Source organism: Lipophrys pholis, assembly GCF_963383615.2.
Source record: "Lipophrys pholis genome assembly, chromosome: 12".
Classification (NCBI taxonomy): Eukaryota; Metazoa; Chordata; class Actinopteri; order Blenniiformes; family Blenniidae; genus Lipophrys; species Lipophrys pholis.
The window spans coordinates 8,409,421-8,426,920 of NC_137641.1; the positions used below are offsets into that span (position 1 = coordinate 8,409,421).

The window sequence follows — 17,500 nt, forward strand, 5'->3', positions numbered from 1 at the left end:
GTGTGTGTGTGTGTGCGTGCCTGTGTGTGTGTCTGCGTGCATGTGAGTGAGTGACTTTATTTAAGACAAGGCCTCTTTTGTTTTAAGCCTCAGAATGTGCGGGAGGGGGCGGGGCCTATAATTGGCCCGCTCCGGCCTGCTTAGCATGAGAAAGCCGTCCCTGGCCGGGCAGCGCCACGCTAACTTTTGTTTTCAGGCCGCGGAGAGGAGTGACTCGCTGATCAGAATTCAGATTAGCCTCACAAACCCCCACACACAATCTGAACACACACACACACACACACACACACACACACACACACACACACACACACACACACACACACACACACACACACACACACACACAATCTGAACACACTCCTCCACCTCTCTGCTTTAAATACACTGCACACTAATTACTTAACGAGAAAGTTGGGGGGGGGGGGGGGGCTTTAACGGAGTGCTGCTGCAGTCTATTTAAAGGTGCGGGGGGGGTATGAAGGTGGGGGTTGTTTTTCACCTTTTCCCTCCCAGCTAACTTTCTGTGCCACTTTAAACAAAAAAAAGAAAAGCCCCTGTTCCCTCCCTTCGGTCCTTTATCCCGGGGTTCCCGTCGCCTCGCCTCCCAATCAGCCACTTGTTGCCGGCCAAACCATTGAGCCTAATTAGCGGGACAATGTGTGGGCGCTTTGCTAAGTTGGAGCTGTAAACAGGGTCGCGGCTGTAGGGGAGAGGGGAGGAACGGTGGCGGCGGAAAGAGAGAGAGAGGGGGGGGGGGGGGGGGGGGGAGAGGGAGAGGGAGAGGGAGAGGGAGAGGGAGCGAGTCTAAGCCGAGAGGTGAAGGTGTTGGAGCCGATCGGCATGAGGCCGCACTCACGGAGGTAAAGAACCAGCAACTGTCTATCTATCTATCTATCTATCTATCTATCTGTCTATCTGTCTGTCTGTCTGTCTGTCTGTCTGTCTGTCTGTCTGTCTGTCTGTCTGTCTGTCTGTCTGTCTGTCTGTCTGTCTGTCTGTCTGTCTGTCTATCTATCTATCTATGAATAAGTGCCGGTCCGATCCTGTGCCGGTTTTCTGTCGATCACGTGACGTCAGACCGACGGCCGTGATTGGAGGCGGCGATCGATTCAGGCGGTTTGGTTTGAACCGTCTCCTGCGGCGTTTCAGTCGTCCTTGGTTTTATCGTCCCAGTCTAAACCTGTTTTAAAGTCACGCTTCAGGTTTGTGAGCTCATCCAGTTTGGATCTCTGTCATTTCTTATATGTGATTTTGTTGAAAAAGCAGAATTAAATGCAGCGATTCAAATAATTCAAAATCTACCTGTCAGGTGTTTTTGCATTAAGAAACGGGATTGAATAAATTATTTTATAATTTAGTAATTTCTTCAAGTTTGAATATCATATCTTCCATATGAATAAGTGAGAATAAATAAAAACTTTAAATATCAAATAGTTTAACCACTAATGCTATGTTATGTTATGTTATGTTATGTTATGTTATGAACCTGGAGTTTAAGTCAAATAAAAGCTTTGTTTTAAGATGTAGAAGTTTTTAATACAAACGTTTTTCAGAGGTTTTGTTGTTTGAGAGATTGAATATTTCTGAACAATAATTTAAGAACCTGGCTGTGAGGACACAAAAAGGAAGTTTCTGTTTTAGAATGTATTTAATTTTCTCACTTTGATTCTCTATAACTCCAGACTTTGTGTGTTTTTCAGACATTTGGTTTGTATTTGACAAAAAAAATGTGAAATGATAAATATCGAGAGAAAAAAAAAAACAATCCTGAACATCTAAACAAGATCATTCAGACTTTTTCAAACCAAAATATCCCAATGAAAGGGAACCTTTACTTTGAAGGGACTTTCCCACACCTTTGTGCACATTATATTTTTTACTTGACGGATCCTTCAAGACAGAATCTACAAAAATGTGACAGAAATGAAGGCTTTTATTGCCCAACTTTATTTTGAAATTAATATAATATCACCATGCAGACTTTCAAATTAAAAGAAATACGTTAAATTTGAGGTGTAGAAGCATTATTAAATATTTCAGCACTTCTATTTGAATCAGATGTGAACCACAGAAATGATCATTTTACTTATTTCCCAACACATATTTAGACTTTTTTTCTTGTTTTATCCCGTTTGTCACTGAGAATGTTGAAGAAAAGAAAAGAAATGAGGAGACTGAATGTGATCCAGTGGATCCAGCTGGGAAACTTGCATCCTGACGGTAACGCCCGGTAACGCTCACTAACGCTCGGTAACGCTCACTAACACTCTGTAACGCTCACTAGCACTCAGTAACGCTCTGTAACGCCCGGTAACGCTCACTAGCACTCACTAACACTCAGTAACGCTCGGTAACGCTCACTCGCACTCACTAACACTCTGTAACGCTCGGTAAAGCTCACTAACACTCGGTAACGCTCACTAGCACTCACTAACACTCTGTAACGCTCGGTAAAGCTCACTAACACTCTGTAACGCTCACTAGCACTCACTAACACTCGGTAACGCTCGGTAAAGCTCACTAACGCTCGGTAACGCTCGGTAATGCTCGGTAATGCTCACTAACACTCGGTAACGCCCACTAGCACTCACTAACACTCTGTAACGCTCGGTAAAGCTCACTAACACTCTGTAACGCTCACTAGCACTCACTAACACTCGGTAACGCTCGGTAAAGCTCACTAACGCTCGGTAACGCTCGGTAATGCTCACTAACACTCGGTAACGCTCACTAGCACTCACTAACACTCTGTAACGCTCGGTAATGCTCACTAACACTCGGTAACGCTCACTAACACTCTGTAATGCTCGGTAAAGCTCAGTAACGCTCTGTAACACTCAGTAACGCTCCGGAAAGCTCAGTAATACTGTGTAAAGCTCGGTAACGTGTAAAGCTCAGTAACGCTCAGTAACGTGCAGTAAAGCTCAGTAAAGCTCGTTAACTCGTAAAGCTCGGTAACTCTCGCTCACGCTCAGTAAAGCTCGGTAATGTGCAGTAAAGCTCGGTAAATATTGGTAACACTCAGTAATGCGCGGTAACTCTCAGTAATATTCAGTAAAGCTCGGTAATGTGCAAAGCTCAGTAACGCTCCGTCACAATCGGTAAAGCTTGGTAAAGCTCAGTAAAGCTCTGTAACGTTCAATAAAGCTCAGTAAATCTTGGTAACGCTCAATAAAGCTTGGTAAAGCTCAGTCAAGCTCCGTAATGCTTAGTAAAGCTCAGTAAAGCTTGGTAATGCTTAGTAAAGCTCAGTAAAGCTCTGTGACACGCAGTAAAGCTCAGTAAAGCTTGGTAATGTTCAGTAATACTCGGTAACGCTCAGTAATACTCAGTAACGCTCAGTAATACTCAGTAATACTCAGTAATACTCAGTAATACTCAGTAACGCTCAATAAAGCTTGGTCATGCTTAGTAATACTCAGTAACGCTCAGTAACGCTGAGCAATGCTCAGTAACGCTCAGTAATGCTCAGTAACGCGCAGTAATACTCAGTAATGCTCAGTAAAGCTCGGTCATGCTCAGTCACACTCTCTGTGAATTAAAGCTAAATGTCTCAGATAACTTCAGGTTTTCCAGGAAGCTGCTTCTCTTCAAACTGGTTTCTAATCTGAACTCATTTATTTCGACGCTCTTCTGGTTCCATGGATGTGAAGCACATTGAAGCACATTGAAGCACTGGAATAATAAACTGATTCCAGATCATCAATATTTCACTTCTATACCTGTTTTATTTTTAATCTTTTCACGTTGTTTTTTTCTTTTTAAATATTCTCTCTCAGTAAACAGCAGTTAGCATTTAGCATCGTTAGCAACCTACCAACAAGGTTCTAACTTCACTTCTCCCACTGTTTACTATTTGTCTGTTTCTCCGGGACGATTCTGAAGTTTCTCCAATATTCTCAACTCGGTCACTTCTTCAAATGTTCTTTAACCTTTGACTTTCGCTGACGGTCCAAAACAACGTGACCTTTCAGAAACTTCCAGGATAAAAAAAACTGTCCAACAGCTTCAGCGTCTTCAACTGAAACGTCTGTTGTGGGTTTTTAATGAAAAGTATTTAAACGTCACGTTGCGCTCGTACGACTTGGGAAAAACCGCTGTTTCCTGTTGTTTCTCAAATATTTGGAGGTCGTACCTCTGATACCTTAAATACTCTGATACTTCAGTTCTTCCACAGAATGTCTCATTGCCTTTGTTATTATGATCCAAGCCAGATAAACCCCGTCTTTATTCCTGTGGAGACCAAGAACATCACACCACCATCCTGCTTTTATTCAGATTAGTTTTATTTTTTTGTAGTTGTTTTGCTTCTTCTCGTAGGTGTTTGTTGAAGCTGATTTGATTTGTTTTGGATTTTTTTATTTATTTTTTTGTTGCTTTTTATGATTCAGTGTTGTTTTGTCTGCTCATAGTTGTTCTGTGTCTTTGTTTGGTCTCGAAAGTAATTTTGGGTGTTTTTATAGGCGTTTTGTCATATAGTTTGTTTTTCTTTGTGTAGTTTGTTTTGTCTATTTTTGGTATTGTTTAATGTCTTTTATGTCCTTTTTATGACGTCTGTTGTTTTTTTTTTTTTAAGAATAGGCAAAAATACTTTTCAGGGAAAAGAAAGTATCCATAAACTACCAAGCAAAAGCAAATTATTTTGCTTGATCATCGCTTATATTGACATTTCTCTCTCTCTCTCCCTCTCGCTGTCTGTCTCTCTCTCTCTTTCTCCATCTCCCTACCTCGCTCTCTGTCTCTCTCCCTCTCCCTCCCTCTCTCTCTCTCTCTCTCTCTCTCTCCAGTCGGTCCTGGGTGGAGAGTTGGCGTTGGGGAGCCCCGGCGCGGCGTCGCCCACCAAGCCGGCGGGTCAATACTACCAGCAGCACTACGGCTCCAACCCGCGGAGAAGAACGCTGCAAATGGACACCATGGGTGAGGCCCGCTGACACGACACGCCAACACACCGTGTGAACGCACCTCCGTCACTCACCTCCGTCACTCGACCTAACCCTTTTTCAAACAGAGCTCCATTTTTAATAAAAGTATGGCCAAAACGCCTTTAAAAACTGAGATGAATAAAATAAGCTTCAATAAAGCTTCAGCAGCAGCTCATCAGACAGGAGTAGAAGAAGATAAATTAATAAAAAATGTTAGAAATGGTTTTGTGCTTTAGATGAGCAGCAGTGATTTTCTGATCGATTATGTTTGAACAGATGACGTGCTGATATTTGTGCTTTACAGCACGTTTTCTCTTTCATTCAACGTGAATGTGTTAATAAATAAGCCATGCAATTTTTGTAAATTATTTACTTTTAAATGCACGTTTAAATGTTTTTTTTGTTTTTTCATTTTGACTTCACTGAGCGTGAGCGAACAGAAAGACCATCAGTTCTGTCTTTGTCATTCTGCTGCCGTGTGTGTGTGTGTGTGTGTGTGTGTGTGTGTGTGCGCGTGTGTGTTTTGTTTCTATTGTTAAAGACTTTGTGATAGTTGGTCAACGTCGTTGACAGAACCTGCTGAGCGCTGCCATCTTAACTCCATGTTTGACCTTGAAATCACTCTCGCTATATTTTCTCGATCAGTGACATTAAAAGCGCATTATCACTGTCTTCATAAAAACCTTGGAGGGTTCTTTGCGTCGGTGTCGTCACCCTTTTATACGGTCATTTAAGATCTTCTTCTGTTAAACCTGGTTTAAAACGAGTGTTGCTATAAACTCCCCATTTTACTTCATGACACAAAACAAACAGAATCAGAAATACTTTTTTTTTAATCCCCGGGGGAAATGAATGGGATCGACGTTGAGGGAAGGTGATCGATATTGCAGAATAAAGTTAATTATGAGATATTAAATTCAATGTCAATATGTGCAGCGTGAAGCTCAGCAGTGTGAGATAAATAAACATCATTGAAATAACAGATTCTTTGCGTGACACTAGAACTCTAAGTTCTTTTTTTGGGGGTCAGATGTGCACCTTTTTAACATAAAATATAGATTTTCTCTCATTTGATTCAAACTGACTTCAAAATGCAGTGAAATTCTGAAATCCGCATCAACACCTGCCGAGGGAGAAAACATTCAATTTTAAAAAAAAAAATGCTCAAATGCGATGCAGATCATGTTAGAGCGGGAGGACGTTACCCGGAAATATTGAGGGTTTCGCAGGTCGTCTCTTTAGGTCAGATTTCCAGGCCTCGGAGACGCGTCAGGTCAGCGGCCCCCGGAGCTGCGTCCGACCATTTCGCCGGACGCCTGCGAGCCAATTCCAAAGCAGCAGGGCTTTACGAGCGAGTAGCCACCGCTGGTTTTATGGTGGACAAATGGAAACAGTTTATAGCCCAATAGAAGCTGCTCAGAAACCCGTTTTTTTTTTTTTTGTTTTTATATGAGAGATTAAACCCAGATTTAATTGATAACAATAACAGCCTAATTATTTGTTTACTCTGCGATTTTTATGGAGTGTCGACGTCCGCCGGGCGGAAAGTGAGAATATAAAATCCAAAAATGTCCATTTTTGAAGCTTTGAGATAAAGAGAAATTAACTCTGACGTGACTGGATGGATTCAAACAGACTGCGGCTGATTTCACTGTGTTGTGATTACAGTACATGGAAAATCTGATTCCTCTTAACATCACAAATATAATTTAAAAAAAAAAATCTAACAATAACATTCAAGATTTTCTGAAATGTATTTTTTTAATTTAAATAAATAAATATTTTTCAGTTTAAATGTAGAAACATTTACATTTTATAAATATTTTGTCTCAAGTCAAATTTGCTAAAGTGGATTTAAAAATCAGTAAATGATCAAAGCGCTTTAGAAGTTCTTCAAATATGAAATAATATAAAAGTAAATAAGATTAGTGGATATTTTCAGTAGTGTGTTTCACAATTTTGCATTATGTCATAAGATAGAACTGAATAAAGTCAATAGGTGGTCAAATTAAAAATGAAAATCAACTGGGGAAATTTTCTTTTAAAATGTATATCATTTCAAAAAAAATCCTTTGATGTTTTGCTATATTAAAAAAAAAAATCTAAATATCAGCAAAAGTCAGGTTGATATCTCTGAGTGGCTGCTGGGCTCACACACGCTGCGCTAGCACCAATACATCAAACACACACGCAAGTTTCTTGGACCTGGGCTGAACGCGCTCGGAGGGTCGAGGCGGCGGCGGCGGCGGCGGCAGCGTGTCCATGTTTTTAAAGACGTGTTTAAGAGGAGAGAATACAGGCCAGTCCTTTACAAAGCGGGACAATAGTGGCCGCGGTGTAGCCTTGGTAGCATTAGCCTTGACAGGACACACACACACACACACACACACACACACACACACACACACACGCACACACACGCACACACTCTGGCACACGCAACAACAACTGCAGGCCAATTTCTGAAAAAGACGCTCTTTCATTTTTCCATCAAAGTCTCACCTTCCAAGTTAATAGACTGCTCGCTCGCCCACTCGCTCGCTCCCCTTGAGAGAAACCCTGAAAAATAATATAAACATGTCAAAAGCCGCCCTTCTTTCTTTTATCTAAAAAAAAAGGAGGGGCCGTTCGACCCTGTCTCCTTTTTTATTTCCTTTTTGTGTCCTGTCTTTTTATATTCTGCATCTTATTGTGTCGCGCTTGTTTGTATGAAAGCTCTCTTTGTAAATACGCGGCGGCGGCGGCTGCGGCAAAAGTGGCCTCGCTCCCGCTGCCTCGCCGGCTGATTGATTAAATTCAAACAAATCGAGCAGGAACCTTCTTCTCAGAAGACAAATAAAAAGCCTCTCGGCCTGGTAAAGCCTCGGCTATTGTTTGATCGCTGTTGTTTTTTTGTTTTTTAATTTTTTATTGTTTCTTTTTCAGACATTCACACAAAAAAAGTGCGGAAGGTCCCTCCCGGCTTGCCGTCCTCCGTAAGTGATAACACCTTTTAAAGTCTTTATCTGGGAGCTATTACCGCTGCGTGTGTGTGTGTGTGTGTGTGTGTGTGTGTGTGTGTGTGTGTGTGTGTGTGTGTGTGTGTGTGTGTGTGTGTGTGTGTGTGTGTGTGTTTGTATGGTGATGATGATGATGGTGCTGGATTGTGACAGCTGTTTTTTTTTTTTTTTTTTTTTTTTTGCTGTTTGCTGTTTGCTGACAATGTAAAGAAATGCTAATGTTTAGCGCAGTTGTTAAAAATAAGTTACGCTGATGCATTGATGTGATATATTTGTCATGAGAAACGCGGATATGAAGGCTCGCGGCTGCCGCTTGTGTTTTTTGCGTGTGACTGCGTGGTGATGGGCGGGTGTGGGAGGATGTTTGGCCTCTTCAGAACGGAGGCGCTGCTCTTCAGAACAGGAACAAAAAGTCCTCCTGACAAAAAAAGAAAGAAAATCTCCTTATTTTGTGAATTGTTTCAGCCGCCGGCTTTTTGTTGAGCGTCGCAGGTTTTTGCTTCTATTAGCCACCGCTAGCGATCAAAGACAAAGAATTCGCATCGGCTCAACGTCACAATTAAGAAAAGATTGAACTGATCGCTGCTTCTGGATTAAAAAACCACTGACCACCTTCCAGCTCACCGTCCACCATCAAGTCACAACTAGAACGGGCACTCGGGGGAGCGCAGACCTCCGCCAACGCCACATTTGTCACCATGGAAACCAGGTGGATTACAAGGTTATTTGATCACCACGCCACTGCCTCCGTCGCGTGTCCTGGTCGTTTGAACTGCTTCCTGTTGTTACGAAGTTGAGGTTCAATGAAAGTTCTGTTGGTTCCTATTCTTTTGTGTCACTTGAACCGTCAGAGTGAGTTGGCCTGTGATTGGCTGAGAGTGGAGGAGGGGGGCGGAGTTAGCCCACACGGCTCATAGCGGAGGAAACACCTTCCCTCCCCAGGAGCTGATCGATCCCAGAATCTAACGGATGGTGACAAATCATCCCTGAACCATTCAGGCAGTTTGGGTTAATGGTTTTTTTTACGAAAAGTTGGTAAAATACATCCAGACATACAAACCAATAATTAAATAAATACACAGATAAAAACATAACCTTTGCCCCAACTTTGGTTGGTGAAGGTCACCCTGCGTTCAGGGTTTCTCCCAGGATCTCTGTTTTCTGTTTGCTGCTCCTCCCTGCTGTTCTCCCGAGGCCTGAAGCAGATGTTTGCTTTTTGTTCCTCCTCTCTGACTCCTCTGCTTTTCGCTTTATTTGAGGAGAATTTTCCTGTAACTTCAAAGCCTAATTGAAAGTTTATGGATCTTTATTGCGTTTTTTTTTTTTTTTTTTTTACTTTTCTCCTTGTTTCCATGTGGCCTCGGGTCCATTGTGTCTCTGCTTCTCATGAGATTTCTTTCTCATCCTGACTGCGGTGGTGTTGTTTTTGTTTAGTTTTGTTCCTCCCCTCCACGCTGACCTCATTAATGACCAGTTAACGACGGCTGAATGTTCAGCATGTCGGCCCGCCTCTTTGGCTCGGCGGGAGTCCAGCTTTCTGTGGCTCCGGATCGCTTTGTCCTCACTTCCTGTTCTCCTCTCCTGTCGTCACTCTGTGACATCAGGATGAGGAAGAGGAAGGGAGGAGGAGGAGCAGGGGAGGAGAGGAGGAGAGGAAAGAATGAGGAGAGGTGGTAGTGAGGAGGATAGGTGGAGGAGAGGAGGCGGAAGAGAGGTGGAGGAAAGGAGGAGGAGAGGAGGTGGAAGAGAGGTGGAGGAAAGGAGGTGGAAGAGAGGTGGATGAAAGGAGGAGGAGAGGTGGTAGTGAGGAGGAGAAGGAAAGGAGGAGAGGCGATATTGAGGGCGATAGGAGGAGGAGAGGCGGTAGTGAGGAGGAAAGGAGAGGAGGAGGAGGAAAGGAGGAGAGGCAGTAGTGAGGAGGAGAGGAAGTGGAAGAGAGGTGGAGGAAAGGAGGAGGAGAGGTGGTAGTGAGGAGGAGAGGAGGAGAAGGAAAGGAGGAGAGGCGGTAGTGAGGAAGATAGGAGGAGGAGAGGCGGTAGTGAGGAGGAGAGGAGGAGGAAGAGAGGTGGAGGAAAAGAGGAGGAGAGGTGGTAGTGAGGAGGAGAAGGAAAGGAGGAGAGGCGGGTAGTGAGGAGGAGAGGAGGAGGAGGAAAAGAGGAGGAGAGGCAGTAGTGAGGACGAGAGGAAGTGGAAGAGAGGTGGAGGAAAGGAGGAGGAGAGGTGGTAGTGGGGAGGAGAGGAGGAGAAGGAAAGGAGGAGAGGCGGTAGTGAGGAAGATAGGAGGAGGAGAGGGGGCGGTAGTGAGGAGGAGAGGAGGAGGAAGAGAGGTGGAGGAAAAGAGGAGGAGAGGCGGTAGTGAGGAGGAGAGGAGGAAAGGGAAAGGAGAGGCGGTAGTGAGGAGGATAGGAGGAGGAGAGGCGGTAGTTAGGAGGAGAGGAAGAGGAGAGGAGGAAAGGAGGAGGAGAGGCAGTAGTTAGGAGGCGGAAAGGAGGAATGTCTTCACCCAAAAAGATCCAAAGATGTTATAATCAGGAAGTTAACAGTCGAGACCTGATCAGCAGTGTACACTTCGTACCACAAGGTGGTGCAGCGTGTTGCTTTACGAGACTTTCCAAGAAAAGAATTTCATTGTGATGAGAAAAAGTAGGTTGTTTGACTTCTTGACAACAACTGACAGCAAACTGCTGAAACTATGTAGATGTGACTCGGCTCTGCCACCTAGTGTGCAGAAGTGGATTCACTTATATGTACTTATTGTACCTTTAAGAGTTGCTCAACGCTAAACATCGTTACTCTGCAGGTGTAATACCGCGTTGTTCCTTTAGAGCGTGCAGGTGGTCATATCAGTAATATTGGAAGTGATAGAAACATAGTCTGTACTTTAAGGACAGTAATTTATTGCATATTGTTGTCGTCATTGCTGTACTTTTTTTTTGTCAAATCACAGTGCAAAAGTTGATTTTAATTATAACTAAAGACCAAAAAGGTGTGTATTATGAGGTGTGTGTTGTGAGGTGTGTGTTGTGAGGTGTGTGTTGGATGAGATGTGTATCATGAGGTGTGTATTAGATGAGATATGTATCATGAGGCGTGTATTGGATGAAATGTGTATCATGAGGTGTGTATTGGATGATGTGTGTATTAGATGAGATGTGTATCATGAGGTGTGTATTGGATGAGGCGTGTATTGGATGATGTGTGTATTAGATGATATGTGTATCATGAGATGTGTATTGGATGAAATGTGTATCATGAGGTGTGTATTGGATGAGGCGTGTATTGGATGAAATGTGTATCATGAGGTGTGTATTGGATGAGGCGTGTATTGGATGATGTGTGTATTAGATGATATGTGTATCATGAGATGTGTATTGGATGAGGTGTGTATTAGATGAGATGTGTATCATGAGGTGTGTGTTGGATAAACAAACGGCTGATTTAGCAGATCTTCCAACGACTCAAATCCCCAAACTGTCGTGAAACAAAGAGCAGGATGATCGTCGATCTGAATGAAATTCTCATTATTTCACATGAGAACATGCTAATAGTTCTGATTACCTTAAGATGCTCAGATCAATAATAATGCTGGATAATGTTGCACCAATCTAAACGCGGAAGCAGATTTCATCATTTTCCTTCCAAATATTGAAGTAGATATTTCTACTCAGTTTAACTGATTATGTAATGATGTTGTTAATGCTAATGTTGCAATAATCCCACCAACGAGGAGTTAGATTATATATAACCACTGATATGCTCAACTATCTCCGTGAGCTAATGCTAATCTTTTATACATTTTACATTAGTGACATGAGATGTAATTTCTCATGTTTCTGATTGAATTCGATTATTATTTGGTGACTTTGTTTGCGCTACTCTTTCATCGTATTGTGTCCAGCTACTAATACTCATGTGTAGCCTGACTTCTCTCGCGGAGCGAAAACATAACGTTACTAATGCTAATGTTTCAACAGCGTGTGCAGATTTTATAATACTGATTCGATATCTGACGAGAGATGCTTCTGAGTACTTGTCCTGCTGAGCATGCACGTAAACATATATTATCATATATCAGGTGGCTTTCCTCGTGGAAATGTTTTAAATACCCGGATTATACTTAGATTCAGATTAATCGCTACGATGCGGGTATTTGTGTTTAGCTAAACGTGACTTTCTGAGCTGGACGCATGAAAATGCTCCATGAATTCTTTTTGGAAATATTTTTCATTTAATGTCATTATTGTTTTCAAACGTGTGTGTGTGTGTGTGTGTGTGTGTGTGTGTGTGTGTGTGTGTGTGTGTGTGTGTGTGTGTGTGTGTGTGTGTGTGTACGTGATACATGGGGACATTTCTTTTTTTTTTCTTTTTTTTATTAAATCTCAGATACGTTCCTGGAGGAAATAAGTTTCATATTAAATTAACTTAATCTTTCTCTCGGGGTGAAAAATATCAGAAATATAAGATAAAAAAAAAAGTACAAATCCAAAAAATATTCCTGTGACATGACTGTAGCTTTATGCCTTTAATATACATATTTTGACTCACATTAATTATGTGTGGTTTTTAACAAATACATGCTATTTTGTATTTTATTACAAAATAAATCCCAATTTAAAAAATAGTCACTTAACACCATAAATACAGCAGCAGGTTTAAACCAATCGTGGACATAAACGACAATATAGTTTGAAAAGCAGGTGTTTCTGTGCAGCACCTCTAGTGGCTGTAAGAATTATAGCAGGAGGAAGGGAAAGGCTACGGTGTAGCATATTAGCTCAAAGCAAGTCCCAGGAAGTCCTTATTTATGAGATTATGGATTAAATCCGGGATTTTTAATGAAGAAACTTTTACTTTGAATTGACCGTTTGCAACGTTCCTGCAATAGATGAACTCCGCCCTCGTCCTCCAGATGTAATACCACGCTGCATCTCCAGGGGGTGCATTCAGTAGCTTTTATCTTCTTCTGTGATAAGTCTGAGTTGGTGACTAATCCCGCACAGTGAGGACGACACATAATCTCCTCGTCAGGATGTTTTCATTCAAATATTGTATCTTCATGTTTAGCCTGGCGGGTTTTGTTCTACTTTAGTCTGCACGCTTCTTATTGTGCAATTTAGCTGAAAGCCTTTCATGACATTTTCTTCAAACGCAAAAACATTTTCGTCCTAAAATCGAATTGTTTTCCTTCTTTTTCGGTTGTTTAGATAACTCCTCCCTGGTTCTGGACCCGTCAGTGGCGCCATGTTTACATCTTACATATTATTGACTAAGATTTTAAAGAATCTGTTTAAAAATCTAATTCTGCTGCATTTATTTAATCATTTTTTTTTTTTTTTAAGTATTTTTGTGTTAATGCCTCGGCTGTTATTCTCTCAATTTCACACAAGTGTTGTTTTTAATTCAGCTCCGAATCATTAAGAGAAAAGCGTCTATTTGTAATCTCAGCGGCTCGTTTTCCGTTCCAGGTTAATACTTTTCTTTTCTTTTTTTTTTTTCCTTTTTTCCCCCGTTATTTTATTGTCTCGCTGCGCCGCAAGTTTGTTTTTGTTGTTTGTCAAATGTAGTTGCTGATGTTGATGATTTACTTTGAGAAACGATTAAGCGTCACTTGAGAGGAGCGCGTGGGACGTCGTTACAATCAGAAGGAAATTAGCCGTCACTTCCCGACATTAGCAGGCGGCGGAGCGACGTCTCGCCGCCGTCTCCGCCAGCCGACTTCGTCTTTTCAACTTCGTCTTTTAAACTTCGTCTTTTAACCCCACATGTCGCTGCTTTTTATCGATTTGCTGTGTTGGGCTTGATAAGGTCCGTGGCTCGTCCTCCGGGCTATCAAACACTATAAACACACACGCACACACACACACACACACACACACACACACACACACACACAGGATGATGGTATGGGAACAAATATTGCCTGAAAATGTATCCTGTATTCAATATTAGATAATGTGTGAACAAAAAAAAATTTAAATCGTCAGTTTGAGTTGCAGGATTTATTTATTTATTTGTTTATTTATTTAGATCTAAATATTTTTTTCAAAAACAATTCACTCATCAGTTTGAGTTGCAGGATTTATTTATTTATTTATTTATTTATTTATTTATTTAGATCTAAATATTTTTTTCAAAAAATTTTCAATCATCAGTTTGAGTTGCAGGATTTATTTATTTATTTATTTATTTAGAGCTAAATATTTTTTTTCATGAAATTTATTTTAGTCTACTTTATCTTCTTTGAAATTCAGTCAATAAATAAATAAATATGGTTTATTTCATTCGTGTATATATTTTTTTAAATATAAAACATTTAGTTTAAATTCAGTTTGATTTGCATTGTGTATAATGTGATACCTTAAAGGCTAAATTTGCTCATCCGATTATATTTAACAATAATTTGAACTAGAACTAGCGGAGGGATAAGCGATGACATTGCAATGAATACCTAATTCCTTTTCGATTAATGTTTAGTTTTTTTTATTAAGAGGTATGAGAGAAACAAGGTTAAATTAGCATGTAAATTTAAAAAAAACACAACACGTATTTTTACATATATGTAATTTCTCTGTATTAACTAAAGCAGGAATTAATTAAATACATGTTTTTAAGAAGCCAAGCGACTTTAAAAATGACTTTTATTGTTTATTACCTGAGGCTCAGCTGTCAGTCAGATTTTAGGTGGAATTTGAGGATCCTGAGTGAAAAAAAGAAGCGTTTAGGGTTTTTACACAAAAGAGATAAAAAAAAACAACTTTGTTTTAAAGTCGATGAAAAACGCAGAGACGAATAATTCATCCTCAACAGAGTAACTGAGTATCTGCTCCGTCTCTTGACATCCTCTACTCTCTCTCTCTCTCTCTCTCTCTCTCTCTCCCTCTCTCTCTCTCCCTCTCTCTCTCTCTCTCTCTCTCTCTCTCTCTCTCTCTCTCTCTCTCTCTCTCTCTCTCTCAGATGTGGTTTTGTTTAAACTCCACAGCGTTAATTAAATTAAACCAGGTCTTGCAGAAGACACAGTCGGAGAGCCGGAGGTCCCGGGTGGGCCGTGGGTGGAGGAGGGATGGGGTGGATGGAGAGTGGGGGAGGTGGGGGCCAGTGGGAGGGGGTGCAGGAAAGTGGGTTTTAGTGAGCTATGCTGCCCCCTTCAGGCGGCCCCGGGTGTGGCACAGACCCTGGGTGGGGGAGGTTTCATGCTTCTCTTTCATTCGCTGTAAAAACTTGGAGCAGCGCCAACAAAACCCAGAAAATACAGATTAAGAAAGAAATATGAGTCCAGAGAACTGCAAAACATGGTACCACGTTAAATATCGTGCTGTGAAGTATTCCTATTCAGACGTGAATTCTTTTTTTTATTTATTGTATTTTTTTTGTTGAATATCAAGTATGAACTTGATGGAAGAAAATAAAATAATGCTTTAAATAGATAACTAAGTATTGGAATGTACTGTTTGCAGTTTTGTACAATAATTAAAATATGACTAATAAAAGTAATATTTATTTATTTATTTATTTATTTATTTATTTATTTATTTATTTATTTATTTATTTATAGGAATTTTTCCTTGTTTTAATTATTGCTCTACTTCTCAATTTATTTATTTTTTTTAAATCTATTTCAATTACAATTAAAATTTAACCTCACTTCTGATCACATCAACATTTGTTGTTGTTGTTTTATTGTTTAACAGTAATGAAGAAAAAAAAGCCCTGAAAATGCACACATGCATGGAGCTGAGGGCTGCGCCGTGCGACTGCTGAGGCCCGTGCTCATTAAATGGCATCAAGTCTGCTTCACACTCCAGACACAGACAATATGCGGCGGCTGGTGTGTTGCTGTGAAACATCCCCGGTTTGTTGACGTACCAGATCCCGTTTGTCCACTGGATCTCTCCACATCTGGATCCTCCCTGGAAAAACCAACCGGCCATCAGTTTCATTTACGTTTCAGACTTTTCTCGTGGCTTGAAGAGTCTTTCTTTGAGAACGTCGGGATTTCTTTCACCTCGAATCGCTCCAATGTTGATATTCTGGCCGGAGCCGCTGCGGCAGGTTTTCCCAAGATGGCGCCCGTCGGGAAGCAGAAACAGGTTGATGGATCCAGATTCTGGTTTGTCTGTAAACATCTGGACTGTGGTTGAAAAGAAACTGCAGGTTGAAATGAGAGGAGCTGGTCTGGTTTTGGTGTTTTGCTTTGTTCTCTGGGCAGAATCGCTGCTTGATGGAAGGAGAGTTTCAACATTCTGCTGGAGGAAATCTAAACTACTGAGTGACATGGAGCTAAATGCTGGTCCAGATGTCGCTGGTCATGGAGCTGCTGGTGATGTAGTTGCTGGTGATGTAGTTGCTGGTGATGAAGTTGTTGGCAATGTAGTTGCTGGTGATGTAGCTGCTGGTGGTGAAGTTGCTGGTGATGTAGTTGCTAATGATGTAGCTGCTGGTGATGAAGTTGCTGGTGATGTAGTTGCTGGTGGTGAAGTTGCTGGTGATGTAGTTGCTAATGATGTAGCTGCTGGTGATGAAGTTGCTGGTGATGTAGTTGCTGGTGATGTAGCTGCTGGTGGTGAAGTTGCTGGTGATGAAGTTGCTGGTGATGTAGTTGCTGGTGATGTAGCTGCTGGTGGTGAAGTTGCTGGTGATGAAGTTGCTGGTGATGTACAAACTATTTTTCTCCTCTTCATATTTTGTTATCAAGGACTCGCTCGACCTGCTGATGATCACGTCTCGTGATACTCGCGTGTAGTATCGGGGATCTTTTTACGGGTACAAGTTCTCTGTGGAGTATCGGACCTGATTCCCGGTACTGGTATCAGTGTTGGTGAATCTCTCGTGGATTTAATTTCTTCCGGTTTTATTTAACTTGAGTGGCATAGCCCGGTTGGTAGAGCCGTCGTCTCCTAATCAGAAGGTTGCAGGTTCAATTCCCATCTCTGCCTGCCTACATGCCGAAGTGTCCTTGGGCAAGACACTGAACCCCAAACTGCCCCCATTGGAGTGACAGCGCCTTGCACGGCTGCAGCCTCCAATGTGAATGTGATGAGTTCCATTATGTAAAGCGTTAAATAAGTTATTTCTTTTACCATTTTCATCTCTCTTGATAAGTTTTTCTAGTTTTCTTGTATTTTTCTGTTCCCATGTCCTCACTTCTTCTTGGCCCAATCAACCTGGAGCCAATCACAACGCAGTCCCGAGGAAACCTAAGTTCTTTCCTGCCTTTGTGCCTTTGAGCTTTGTTTTTGTGAAACAGGACGTAGAGCCCTGAACTCACCACATCCTGGTCATGAGGACTTTTCCTTCGCCATCAAGCAAACTGTAACTGTGGTGTTGTTATTGATCGCTGAAGCTGGTGGTGATCGTGGTGATCGTGGTGATCGGGGACGTTTCTTCTCCCGGAAGCAGCAGAATCCAGCAGGAGTGAAACTGTTAATGAAACCGTCCTGAGGTTTACACGCTGGTGTTTACAGGCTCTTTATCCTGTTCCACATTAATCCTCGTGGAGATAGAAAACAATACCTGGAAGTATTCCAGCAGTCTATCAGGGCCAACAAGCTTTATTGATGGTGGATTTATCTGTTTGTT

General features: G+C 41.6%; 1 protein-coding gene across 1 annotated transcript in view; it reads left to right on the plus strand.

The window, feature by feature from the left end:
• tcf4 (transcription factor 4) overlaps positions 1 to 17,500 on the plus strand; it is a 262,646-nt gene that overhangs the window by 139,902 nt on the left and 105,244 nt on the right. Inside the window, exons 8-9 of the mRNA XM_080476604.1 lie at positions 4,791 to 4,920; positions 7,851 to 7,900. Of these exons, the coding sequence (XP_080332730.1) occupies positions 4,791 to 4,920; positions 7,851 to 7,900 (180 nt within the window). The remainder of the gene's footprint in view (positions 1 to 4,790; positions 4,921 to 7,850; positions 7,901 to 17,500) is intronic.